At 44.5% G+C, this 13,475-nt stretch overlaps 1 protein-coding gene across 1 annotated transcript in view; it reads left to right on the top strand.

Moving 5' to 3' along the window:
* Positions 1-481: 481 nt before the first annotated feature.
* FSTL1 (follistatin like 1) overlaps positions 482-13,475 on the top strand; it is a 51,017-nt gene continuing 38,023 nt past the window's right edge. Inside the window, exons 1-2 of the mRNA XM_030857699.2 lie at positions 482-624; positions 786-842. Of these exons, the coding sequence (XP_030713559.1) occupies positions 622-624; positions 786-842 (60 nt within the window). The 5' untranslated portion in view covers positions 482-621. The remainder of the gene's footprint in view (positions 625-785; positions 843-13,475) is intronic.

Raw genomic sequence — 13,475 nt, 5'->3', positions numbered from 1 at the left:
CAGTGATGCCCTGGACCCGGAGCTGCGGGGGTCCCTCTGCACCTCTGGCCCTCTATCAGCCGTAGGGGGCGACTTCAGCTCCCCACGCCGCAGGGCCTTTCCCCCCAGGTTCCCGCCCCAGGGCGAGCCAGGGCCCCCAGCATTACCGCCCCACCTGGCCACTGCCGCAGCCCGCACTCGCAGCCTGCCCGAGCTGCAGCAAGCCAGCGGCCCCTCCCGGGGGTGGGGTTTCGGCTCGCACACCCACACCCCCTCCGCCTTTGTTGCAGTGTCCCCCAGGACCACCCCCTCTGTGCCTCGGCTTCCACGTCCTGGGGGCTAAACTAGGGGCCTGGGTTTCGGGAAAGGGGTTCGGCGGCGCCAGGACGCTCGCGGGCTCCAGGACGTAGCGAGGGGCTGGGAGGAGGGAGCGGAATCCTGAGCCGCGGGGGCCGCTGCTGCAGAAGGGGGAGGAGAATGGGGAGGAGCTGGGGGGCAGGCTGTCGGGGAAGGAGGGGTCTTAAGGGGCGGCGAGGCCAGGTCGGATTTCCTCTGAGGCTGGCGATCGGCGAAGCTCCCACCTTCCCTTAGAGCTCGCTGCAGCCGCCTGCCCCCGCGCCCTCCGGAGACCGGAACGGGACCATGGTGAGAGCGGGGTTCGCTGCGCGGAGCCGAGCGCACTGGCCCGACCCCTCTGGGCGGCCGAGGGTGGCCGGGCGGAGGGAGCGAGCCTCCGAGGCACGAGGAAGTTTCCGGGGTCGACACGGGGCCCGGTGCCTTCACTCTCGCTCTTGTCTTTTCCGCAGATGTGGACACGCTGGCTCGCGCTCGCGCTGGTGGCGGTCGCCTGGGTCCACGCCGAGGTAGGTGAGCCTCTGAGGAGGTCCGAACTCAGGCGCCGGGGCCACTGGGGTCTGCGCGTCGCGCGGGCGGTGCGTGCGTCCAGGGGATGCTCTCCCCGGGTAGGACTGGGAGTTTCCATCTGCCGGGTGAGGGGGGCGCTCGGAGCAGAAATGCTGCTTACGAAACTTAAACCTAAAAATCAGGAAAAGTAGTTTGGGCCGTCAGCGGGAACCCCCCCGCGGCTAATATGGAGGGAGAGTGGGGAGGGGGAGAGAGGACGAGCAGGGCCGATTGGGATGCAGGCGGCCACAAGAGCAGGAGCCGAGTTCAAAAAGGCGCCTGAGTTCTTTCCTTCACTTAAGAGGAAATTGAGAATAGTTGGAGACTTTTCCCTTCCGAGTCTGTCTCCTGGGGGAGGGGGGTCGGGGGATCTCAAGAGACTCTTCCTTTAGGGCGGGATATTTTTTTTTTCTTTTATAAAGTAAAATGATGATTCTCTGGGGTTTTTTTTTTTCTTTTTTTGTAAAGTGCCCTCGGATTTTGCGTTATTATCAGAGCCAAATAACGGCCTTTTAAAATCTCAATTTTTTTCTTAAACTGGCGTTGCGCAAGTATGAGTGATCCATTGCTCTGCTCTTTGAGGGCTCTGCGTTTCCAGTCAAAGTATTTCAGCGCCTTTTGGGTAATGTTTTCTTTTCAACTCCAGTGACCTTCCTGAGACACTACAAACAAACCAACAAACCCTTCGCTCACAAGCCCCTCCATTAACTCAAAGGTTTATGGACAGAAAATAAACAATTCTAAATTCCCTGGGCTCTAGTCTCCAGAAAAGTGAGGTCAGAAACCAAACATTTGATAATTATGGCAGGAAATGTGGAAGGAATTAAAAAGCATGAGGGAGAAGAAATGGAATGTACATTACAAAAGAAATAGCTCCCTGGTGGGTGGTTATTCTCCCTCTTTGAATTTTTTTTCTTCATATTACAGTTTAGCCCCACCCTTAGCATCACAGCTTGACTGCCCAGAAAAGTCATAAAAGCCTGCAAGGTCTTCACGATTAAAAAAAAAAAATACACATTATACTGAACTCTCATTTAATTCACTACCACACTTTTGGTTGATCTGGAAACACGTGCTGTTTTTACTCACAATGAAATAAAAATAGCTAATGTTTTTTGGATATCTACTTTGTGTTGTAATAAAACTCCATTTGAGTGATGGGGACACTAAGTCAGAAAGGTCATGTAATTTACCTAGTGTCCTAAGTTGTTAAATGGTAGGAGTGGGATTTGAACACAGTCAGGCATCGCACCCCAGGCCCTTAACCACTGTCTCACACAAGGACTTCATATTTGCTATGTACTTCTCATATAGCAGACATTGGTTGGGCTGCATGCCTCATTTCTTTTAAAGCTTCCCAGAACCTTGTAGGGTCAGTTTTGTTATCCACAATTTACAGAGGAAGAAACAGGTTCCGGAGACTAGGTAACCTGCCCAAGGTCTCACAGCTAGTTCTTAGGAAGGATCTGAACCCAGCTCCTTCCACTGGTGGAGCTCATCTTGAACTCCAGATCTGCTTCTAATGCATTTTGTTCTCCAGGGTTTGAGTTTGAGGGAGGATCCTTCACTGGCTGATTTAGTCCTGGCTGAGAAACAGCCTTCCATCCCTGCTGTTGCCCTCAAAAGGCTGCTGTAGTCCATTGATGGACGAGGTGAATCCCTGGTTTGTTTTACTGCAGGTTTAGGAATTGCCAGCTAGTGTGTGAAATCGCTCTGTGAACTGGAATGCACATTTGAGGAGTGAGGATGCCATAGGTTCACTCACCACAAGGCTCTGTAGCCCAAGGTCTGGGATCTATTCTCCCAAGCTGTTTGTACTATACACCCCCCCACCCCCCACCCCCAGTGCATTGCAGGGAAAAGCTTAGCCCTCATAGGAAGTTCCCCCAGCAGCAATTTCCTGCTTGAGGTGGAAGAGCAGAAAGTACTCTCACAGAATTCCCAAGGCAAAATCGTGGGGAAAGAGGCAAAATCAAGAAGTGCTGAGGCATGAAAACGGAGGAAGTGGTGCAGAAAGAAGGTTGTGAACTCAGGGTATGTGAGGAGTAGGTATGATGTAGCTTTCATTTCATGACTCCAGATTATTAAGGATTATTTTTTTTATCAATACAATCTCTTGGTATCTGACTCTGGTAACATTTGGCAAGTTTTTAATCAGTGTTTTAATAATAATAAATGAAAAGGTAGATTAGCCCTAGCAATTTGGATATTACTTTCAGCATTTTATCGTGTAGTTAATGGTGCTTTTGCAGTGGAATTTGTTAGCTGCAACAACATATAGCAAACAAAGCCAAGTAATGGTATTGACTGTTTTTATTGACATGAATCCACTTTAGTAGACTTTAGGGCTGAAATCGTACAAATATTGTTGAACTTTTAAAATGAAATTTAAAAAACAAACTTAGTTTTCTTGGTGCTTTTTGATTTAATACAAGCACAAGGATTCAATTCAGCATATTTTTAAAGTATGTGATTGCACAACAAATTATGCTGATAGTTGAAGAAGCCAAGTCTTTGGAATAGTAGTAGACCTCTAGAATCAGGTGTCCCTAGCTTGAGAAAAGGTGGTTGTCGTCATTATTAGTGCCAGTCTATAAATCCTGTTTGGTTAGATTCAAGAAACTATTAACAAATCTCATTAAGGAAAGTGTTATATTTTTAATGTTTTTCATGGTCTCTTGGCACCTCAGGGTTGATTTTTTGACTGCTTCCTCTTTTTCTTTCTTTTTGTCTTAATACTTCAGGCAGCCTCCATCAAAATTCCATCCCATCCACTTGAGCTCACAGCCATGTACTCTTTAGAGTCTGCTTGAAACGGGGTGTTGGCACATATCTCTTGATGAGCATATATTAGTATCTGCAATGGACAAGGAATGGGGGGTTGCAGCGGCAGAGCAAGCTACCTTGTTTCAGAATCTTTTGGGAGGGGGCTAGGTGGGCCTGCTCACTCTTCCTTCACCCATCCCCCTCCCATTGAGAATTACTGCAGTTCACTGCGAGGTGTGGATAGTGGAGGCTGGGAAAGGTTGACATGTGCCCTTGAGTCTCGGGAGGTGGTGGGTATGAGTCTATTTTAACACCAAAAGGCAGCCTTGGCAAGTGCCCAAGCACACTCCACTCTCCGTTGGTGGTTATCTCTGCTGGCACTCTGATTTCCAACATTCCAGGTCTATAAATTCATCACGATAAGTCACAAGTACAGGAGACTGATTCACAAATCAGAACACTCATTCCAGTAAGGGAATACTTAACCTATGAACTGTGAGCGCATCATTTAAGATAATAGCAGCAAGAACAATAACAATTATACAGATCGGCAAGAAGATTCTTAGGGCATTGTCCCTCTGAAGCCAGGTTTCATAACCTCATTTATACCCTATTATCAACATACAGTTAAGCAACCACCAGGGGTATTATTGGCAGATGTGGGGTCTCCTCTTTATTCTTTAGAATTATTCTAATAGTGGATTCAGGAAGGCCTAGAGTGTGATTTTCCCATTTTGCCTTGATTTTCCCCACATCCTCTGACTGCTTCTTGAAGCTACAGAAAAAACTAGGATTTTAATATCCATCTTGTACATTAACCACTATCTCTTGTTTGTTTATCCTTTGGCAAATAAACTCCTGGCTGTGATTCTGGAGACCATTGTTAGAAATTGGGATGTTAAAACATGGCAGTGACTCTGCTGAATAGCCAGAACAGATGGACAAGCACCCTGCAAATTGAGGCCCTGGATGTTGAAAATGTCTTTAGAAAGGACATGTCACAATTCCCATAGACATCTCTGGATTGGGTAATGGAAAGCAGGAGTCCATTCTCAGGCTCAGAAGAATGAGTTTGGGAAGAGCTGTGAGGTGGGGGCATGGGCTGCTATGAATGTAATGTCGCAAAGAAGAAAATAAAGTCTTCAAAGTCAGTGAGGCAGGAAGACACATGTTTCCAGGAGAACAGGGAAAGGATGAGCTGTAAATGCCAGTGGTCACACATGGAGGATTGAAAACATCATGGTGTCTTTTTCCTGCTCCTTTTCAAATAAATGGACATCCAGACAGAAATTTCTAGTAGCCACAAATAGTATTAGCTTAAGGACACCAGATATTATAGGACTGAAAAACAACTTACACTTAGATGGGTTCATTTTGTAAGCTATGTGACTGATGTCCTGTAGGTCAAATGCATACTTTTCTCTAAGGTTCCATCTTCTGTCACTTGTGACTTTGGCATGGGGTGCTTTCTCCAGGAGTGAGTCATTAACAGCACAGGCCTTCACTTCATGGTGCCCATCAGTCAGTATTCCCTGATCTAGGCTGAGCATGCCCTACACAGGGCAGAGTCATGGATGTCATAGCAAGCATAGCTATGTCAGAGTCATAGCAAGACATGGTCTCTGCCCTCAGGTTGCTTACAATCTAATGGTGAGCCGTTAGATTTAAACTGGCAGCTATACTGTATAATATTATAACTGCATGATGAACAACTATCTTCATTATTATTATTGCTTTTTTTTACATTAACAAGGACTTCCCCTGATTTTTAAAGTTATTTTACATTAGTACAATGCACAAATCTTTAATGTATAGTTTGATGAACTTTCACATGTGAATATACCCATGTAGCCACCACCCAATCAAGACTGAGGGAGTTGGTACAGTAAGGAGGCTATGAACTCAGGGTGTGTGGAAACAGTTAACATGAAAAAAAGTGAGGTATAGATATGATCGAGGTTACGTTTCATCACCTGATGATCATTAATTATCATTTAATTAGTCCAGTCTCTTGATGTCTGTCCCTACTAACATTTGGCGAGCTTTTAATTCATGATTTAACAATAATGAACCTTTAATAATTCATGAAAAGGTAAATGAACCCTCTCCATATGAGACTTGCACTTTGGATATTATTTTAAGCATTTTTAACTTGTAGTTAACAGTGCTTGCAGTAGACAATTGTTTTCCTTGTTAGCTACAAAAACATAGCAAACACAGTTAAATACAGTCTTTATTGACATGAATTCATTTTAGCAGACTTTGTGTAGCTGACTTGACTGTTTTGCTGATGGATATTTCAGGGCTCCATATAATCTACGCTGAGAAACCAAATCAAGGAAAGAAACTCAGTTAATTCTGTTTGACTGCTTTGCCCTGGTCATTCATTATTACTTTTAAAGGGACTCTACATAAGACGCCTATCACATTAGGAAAGCTAAAAACTTAAAGCCTACTACCTACCTAACAAGAGGAAAAGAGTTAAGAGTTAACAGCAATATATGCCACTAAAAGTTATGTTTACAAAAAATTTAAGGCTCCGGCAAATGATGATCATTTAAATAAAAAAGCAGAACACCCCCCCACTCCAATGCCTATCCTCACAACTATGTAACAATTTATAGAGAAGTATGACAAAATGTCTTAAAATCCATCATGAGGATTCTTGTGACATCTCACCTTTTTCGAGAGGAATTTATCCTTCTAATATATGCTATTTTATTTAAATAAGAAAGTGTTATTTTCTGATAAAATATGGAAATTAAATATGTTCATAAAAAGCTCAGAGAATATAGAAAAAACTAGAGCAACGAATAAAGTTGCCCATAATTCTACCACCTAAAGATAAACTAGCCCTTCATCCCTCCTTTCAGAGAAATTATCAAAGTCAATTAACAGATGTATGTGATATGCCTACTAGACACTGTAAGCAATGAAAATTAGTGCCTCCCAACACTATGATAAATCGCCTGCAGAGATGGAACAAACATGGTGTGCATGTCACCACTACCCTCTCCCTTACCCATGGCAGACCTTACTAATCAATCAGAATTCTTCCTTCTGAGCCTGGAGGAGGTTAGAAAATCCTTCTCAGCAATGCTGTAGACAGCCACTAGCAGTTACTCTGTGTGTGAGATAAAAGACATTTGCCTTTTCTGCTGGAAAAGTCAATCCAATTTGACAGACATTGGTATATCTTTAGCCAGAATTAAGATGATTAGAAGGCAGAGTTTGGGACTATGTGAAACAACAACAACATGGGGTAATAGGTGATGGAACTAGGGTAGCAAATGGATGAAAATGTCGAGAAAACAGCAGTTTGTTCCTGGCTCAAGCTTCTAAGTTCTCTAGATGAGTTCGAACACCTCAAACCTGTAAGCCAAACTCTCTAATACTGGCCATCAACAAAAATATGAGAATTTTCTTGGCTCTTCTGCTGGAGTGAATAGTTGTTCTTGCTAAGGCTCTAAGAGCTGCTGCTGTCATAGATAACAGCTTCTGCATTAGCAGCCGCCTGGCAAGAAACTGCTAAATGGAAAGCTCTCTGGGTAGTTGGAGTACAAAATATATCCTGTAAATCTGCATTTTCTGCTGTGGTTGGAGGATTTCCATGTAATCTCTTTGCAGACTTTTTATATGCTCATTTGGAAGCCATCACTAGTAAGCTATTCCCAGGATTGTCTGAATTTATGACCTTTAAAATGTTTCCTGTATAATCCCAGACACTATTTGTGACCAACTAAGCTGTTGCCAAAACAAGTCATGTGACACATGGCAAAAGCATGATATGTTGCAGGCCCGGTTTATACATATGTGTGCCATGGGATATTGGCTTGAGGTAGGGAAAATGTCTTTTACTACTTTTTATCGTATTCAAGATTTAAAATCCTGTGTCTGAGGCAAAATTTGTCTTATTCCACAGTCTGTCATTCTGTCCCTCAGTGATAGTAAATGAATGTAATTTATTGATCTACAGCAGTGCCAGTTATACCAATCACTCTGCACATATACTGCTATTAAGAATAGTGTGGAACTAAAAGCAGTACCATATTGGTCCCTATTCTGAAGTAGCTGCTACCACCATAGCTACTGTACAGCTCAAATGGACCTGGCCGTTAGGGGGCCAAATCTTTGGCATTCACAGAAATTACCACCCCCTTCCTCACCTCTTGCTGCTGGTGCAGAAATCCCTGAAATGCAGCTGTGGGATGGATGCCTTCTCAGAATTTGAGAGGCTCCAAGGGAGCTGCTGGGGCCATTTTCAGGCTGTTCACCTCGACCACTTGACCAGTCTGTCCAGTAGGTGGCAGCTTTTTGTGTGGAACTTCATCTGAAATTGTGTCTGTTCCTGGAGTGCTAGCGCTTTTCTCTTATTTCTTGTTTTCATGTCACTCAAGCCTTCTCCTGAGTTCCTTTCTTCATTCTCTTCTCTTGTTCTCATATCTGGGTGTTTCCAAGTCTTACCTTTTACATGGACCCTGTTACAGAACTTTCTTATTATTAAGAAGAACATAGTGAAAGAGTCCTTGATTTAGAAGTTCTGCTCTTTCCCTTTCTTGCTAATGTTACCTTTTTAAAGCCACCTAATTAATATCTCTGACTTGCAGCCTCAGTTAAGAGCAAGGGCTTTGGGGTAATGAATAGGTTTGAATTCTGGCCTTGTCGAGCTGTGAAACCATGAGCAAATTACTTTACCTCCCTGAGCTTACTTTCTTCATTTGTAAAATGAATAATGGCTAGACGTCTCTCTTGCCTGTCAATCCAATTAGATAATAAAAAAGCCTCTTCTCCTCATAGCACACAGTCAACACCAAACACTTGCAAAAAAAAAGTGCATCTTAAGAGTCCCTACTGGGCACTGATAAAGACTGTTTTTAACTCTAATGATTTCAACAAGAGAATTCTCAGTTTACACATTAACATTCACTAGGCATTGTCTGTATTTGTACAACCTGTGCACTGGCTCAGATTGTTCTGTTCACTGATTTATCGTTGAGAGGAAGTATAGCGTAATGGTTTAGCACTCAGGCCTTGAAGCTACATTACCTGAGTTTAAATCCTAGCGTAGCCCTTATTAGCCCTGTGAACTTGGGGAAGCTACTTAACCTCTCTGGGTCTGTTTCCTCATCTATAAAATGGGCTTAATATGGAGTATTTACCCCATAAGTTAGTTGTGAGAATCAAGTAAGCTATTCCATGTAAAGCAATTAGAAGAGTGGTTTGGCACACAGAGTACAGTAAATGTTAGCTATTATTATCAAGCTTGTGGCATCTCTACTTATTGGAAGAGCTCCAAAAGCTATGGTGTGTGTGTATGTGTGTGTGTGTTTGCACACTCGCATGTGCTCATGGCTGGCAGAACTCCCCTTGCTTCCTTTATTCTCTCCAGCGATTAAGGATCACCTTTTAAAAGACAACTAGAATATTTATTTCAGTGGATGCTTTGACGCCCAGAATTCATATCAGAACCCTTGCCTCTACTTAGCCAATCTTGCCTTCAAACTTCCAGCATTTCCTCTGTGAAGCCACAGCTCTGTCATTCCTCGGGGAAAAGAGTTAAGGACTCATTGAGCACCTTCCTTGCACAGGCAGTGCATGTTGTAAGCCAGCATAGGTTTTCCCTGAAGACTGAGTGAACAAGGCAGAGAACTGGAAAGGGAAGAAGAGTGAGAAAAGGCAGAAAAGAGAGGTGATAAAACTCCTCTGGAATTTTTCCAGATTCAGCTTTTCTCCTGTGTCCACCCTTCTTACACATGGAGGTGGCCACCAGATATCTTGGATTTTTTGTGGGATTTGTCATTTGCATATTCTTGCTGTAGTCCCCGTAGCACAGCCTGTCCCCGTGCCACAAATACTCAATTTGGGGTTTAGAAAATAATGATCAGGCAAAGGAATAGAACCCTTTGCTTTCACTGTTTGAAAAATAAATACCGGGCTTCCCTGGTGGCGCAGTGGTTGAGAGTCCGCCTGCCAATGCAGGGGATGCGGGTTTGTGCCCCGGTCCAGGAGGATCCCACGTGCCGCGGATGGCCGCTGAGCCTGCGCGTCCGGAGCCTGTGCTCCGCAATGGGAGAGGCCACAACAGTGAGAGGCCCGCGTACCGCAAAAAAAAAATAATAATAAAAAGAAAAAGAAATACCTTCTCTCAAAGACAGGGTAGGAAGTATCCCTGGAGCAGGCTGATTTGTCCATTTGGGAACCAAGGCAGTGCTTCGGGTGTTTTGCACACAAACTTGAGTCCTCTGCTGCTGTGTCTGGCAGCCAGCCCTGACTGCAGCCTCACGTGGCCACCAATTCCCAGGCCCCGGAGCCTGGTCTCTTTATTGCTCCCTGCGTTGCTCTCTTCATCTTTTCCCTCTGCCTTCTTGTCTTTCCTTTTCTTTCTCATCTCCTTCCTCCACCATAACAAAGAGGTCATCGTGGAGTGTTTGGGCTGCATTTTCGGAGCTGCCAAAACATACACAGAGCACCAGGTTCACATTTCATGCAGAGAGAAAGCTGCACAAAATCTTGATGCATTATTTTGCTTCACCATCTGGGCCAAAGTAACAGTTCTCCAAGTAAACTCAAGGAAGGAAAGGTTTCCTGTTCTCTGTCAGGCACTGAGTTAATGCTGGTGACTAAGACACAGACCTGTCCCCAAGGAGCTTGCAGTCCACTGGGGGAGGCACACAGGGCGGAGTGACCCAGCATGGTAAGTGCTAGGACAGGGCTGACAACGTAACCCATCACTGGGGGTTGCGGGAAGGCCTCACAGAGGGTGTGCCCCCAAGCTGAGCCCCAAATATGAGTGGTGTTAGCCAGACAACAGCAGGGAGAGGGAAAGAGCCTTATCTAACTCTCACAACATGATGATGCTGTTACTATAATCTTCATTTATCAGTGAAGAAACCATGGCTCAGAAGATTGTTAGTTACCCTAAATCAGTCACCTAGTAAATCGTAAAGCCAGGATACAAACCCAGGACTTCCAACTCTCAAGGAAGGCAAATACTCTGTGTTCAAGTGTGCTTAAGGTCCACTGAGTCTTATTTCTGAAAGTGACTTTGAAAACAAAGCAAAGACCTTTTCTCTCTAGGTTATGTGGACTCAAAAACAACTGCACAGGCTCTGTCATTTAACTCTTCATGCTCTATCAGCTGCAAGTGCCTGGATCAATACTTGAGGCCTGGTAATGGTCATTCTGGCCACATCGACATGGGCATGGCCTCAACTTGGTTCGGGTCCAAGTGCTTCTTTGACCCACATTGAAGTACAGTATAGTTGTTCCACCAGAGCACTTGCCTCATAATGGTCAGTGACTCAGGAGCTGCTTTAAAACAATTTCTTTGTCCTTCAGATGTATTCACAGCGATTCCACATTGAATAAGACCAAACTTCAAGACAGCTCTAAGACTCCAGCTAAGTGTCTGGGTATGGTTGTTCAGACTGTCGACTGCACAAAAGTGGCTGGCGAAGGGAGCCAACTGGGCTGACTCCATCCTGCACTCTGCTTACCAGTCTCTGTGCCCTATCCTGGGCCTTGTCTGCCCACCCAGGGGGAGAACCACCTTTTTTCTAACTGATGTGCAGAGCTTCCCAGACCCAACATTTTCTCTCAGATATAAGATGCTTATTTGACTATGGTGGCCATTTCTCCTCTGTACATTTTGTAAATTGATATCATTCAGAGTCTTAGAAAGCTTTCACAACAGGCTTCCACCAAAAGCCAGTTCTGTATGTTTGTGGATTTTCCTCATGGATTACCTAAGATGATACAAATGGAAATTTTAAAAAATCTGTCCTTTTACAACCAAAAATGTGCTACTTTTGGCTCTTGCCCAACTCAATTTAGTTTGGGAACTATGATTCCCCAGGAATTAAGAAAAGCATTCCTAGCTTCCCCCGGATTGCTGGATTAGCACAACTTCCCTCAGCCCACAGCTGAATTCCAGCGCCGAGGAAGAAACGTCTTAGACAGAGTGAACTCCCAGCCTGGAGCCTGTCAGAGGTTGTGTCATGTGTTTGCATTAGCTGAATAAAAAGCAAGCAAGCTTTCTGGCCTTACTCCCCCTCCTCCCCACACCCCGCTCTGGAGAGGCCGGTTAAAGTCTAGACAGTGTCTGCTTGGCAGTGAGCCTTTTCAGCACAGTCTGCACAGTTCTGCAGCTCTGACTTGGGTTGCCTCTCTTCACTCATTCCCTGCCCCCTCGCCCCCGTTTTCTTAGTTAGCCTTAAACTGTCTCAGGGGACTGGCATGAGCCTCACATGTAAGAAGCAGGTGACTGAATTTATGAGACCGTCAGGATTCAGCTGTCTTGAGAGGTTCAGAGTTGAGAAAATATCAGCAGTGCTGGCTGCAGCTGTGGCTGAGTTTACAGAGATTCCGTGATGTGAGCCAGCTTCCAACAAGCCTCCATTTATTGGCCAGAGATGGGCTGGAGGGAACCCAGGACAGACAGTGGCACCCAGGTAATGAGCCTTGGTGGAGTGAACTTGGGCAAGTCACTGGGCCCCTCATCTGCAAAATATGGGGGTTAGAGTAGGGGAGCTCTCAAACCCAGCTCTGAAATCCTATCCATATAAAAGGAGGCAGACATTTTAGGTTGGATTGTCAAAGTATTCTACTTAATGGAGTTAAGATATTTGATTAGCTCTTGTCTTAATTGACGGCCCAAGGAGGAGCAGTTTGAAAGAGAAGCTGGCCCAGGAATGGGAACAGAGAACGAGTAAAAGCAGGAGGCATTTTGTGTCCCTTGCTTTCTCCTGTGTGCGTTGAATGAAATATAAACGGTACATCACGTGGCACCCGAACAGTCTTCATGCCCAGAAATCCCAGTTGCTGTCTATTCTACAGAAAGGAATCACTTGATTTTTCCACTTTAGAAAGCAGCTAATCCACAACCCTGGGCAAGAAATGAAGGATGCTGGGTCTTCTTGGGATTGAGCAAGGAATCTTTTTTTAAAAAAGAGGACAACCCAAGATTCCAAAACGTGCAACTTGAGCTTTTACTGAACTTACAAAAAAACAAAAACAAAACTTTCTTCTGACCTTTGTAAATGTTCACGTTTTCTTTTCAAAATAATGATGCAGTATTGAAACAGCTTACAAAGATCATTGTCTGAAAGCGTTGCATGGACCCTATTTTGTTTTCCAGAACTCTTCTTGCCTTCTCACCATGTTGCCTGGCCCATGACCAGGATCCTGGGTTTCCTCAACAGGAATTGATGAAGTTCCTGCCCTGGTCCCCATGCCTTCTCTCTAAATCAGTTCAGGGCTCTTGTTACAGCTGAAGGCACTACTCTTTGGCCTTGACCTCAGTGGTTAAATCAAGTGACTTGAGAGGGTGAATGCAGTAAGGAAGCAGAGGCCAGTGCAGATGTTTTAGTCCTGTTTAATGCTTGGTACCTCAACTGCACTCTAGTTCCTGAATCCCACTAGACAATCCCAGTATGCTAAACTCTGCTGACCTTTGGTTCTGAATTGGGGGGCCAGCCCAGTGCTGTCTGTGGCTTTCCTAATAAGGCCACTTATACAGTGTCAGAATTGAATTCAAATTGGCTGTGCTCCAGGGTAGACTATATACACAGAGACACCCATAAATTTTACTACTTAACTGACTTAAGTTTCACTACTTGGAGAATGTGACCATCTACTTATAGACTACAATACACTCCCCTCACAAATACACTCCCCTCACAAAAACAAATTCCTGTGGAAACTAAAGAAGAGAAGCATATATGTTATTAAATTTCCCTTAATTTGATTGTTGTGTTTAATCTAGTTTGGTACTTAACTTCTGTTATAATGTCCTGATTTCTTTCTGAGCCTAGTGATATAGATCAGTG

The sequence above is a fragment of the Globicephala melas genome, chromosome 4 (assembly GCF_963455315.2).
Source record: "Globicephala melas chromosome 4, mGloMel1.2, whole genome shotgun sequence".
In the NCBI taxonomy this organism is placed as follows: Eukaryota; Metazoa; Chordata; class Mammalia; order Artiodactyla; family Delphinidae; genus Globicephala; species Globicephala melas.
The sequence above is the reverse complement of the archived record's forward strand: the minus strand, read 5'-3'. Positions and strand labels throughout refer to the sequence as shown.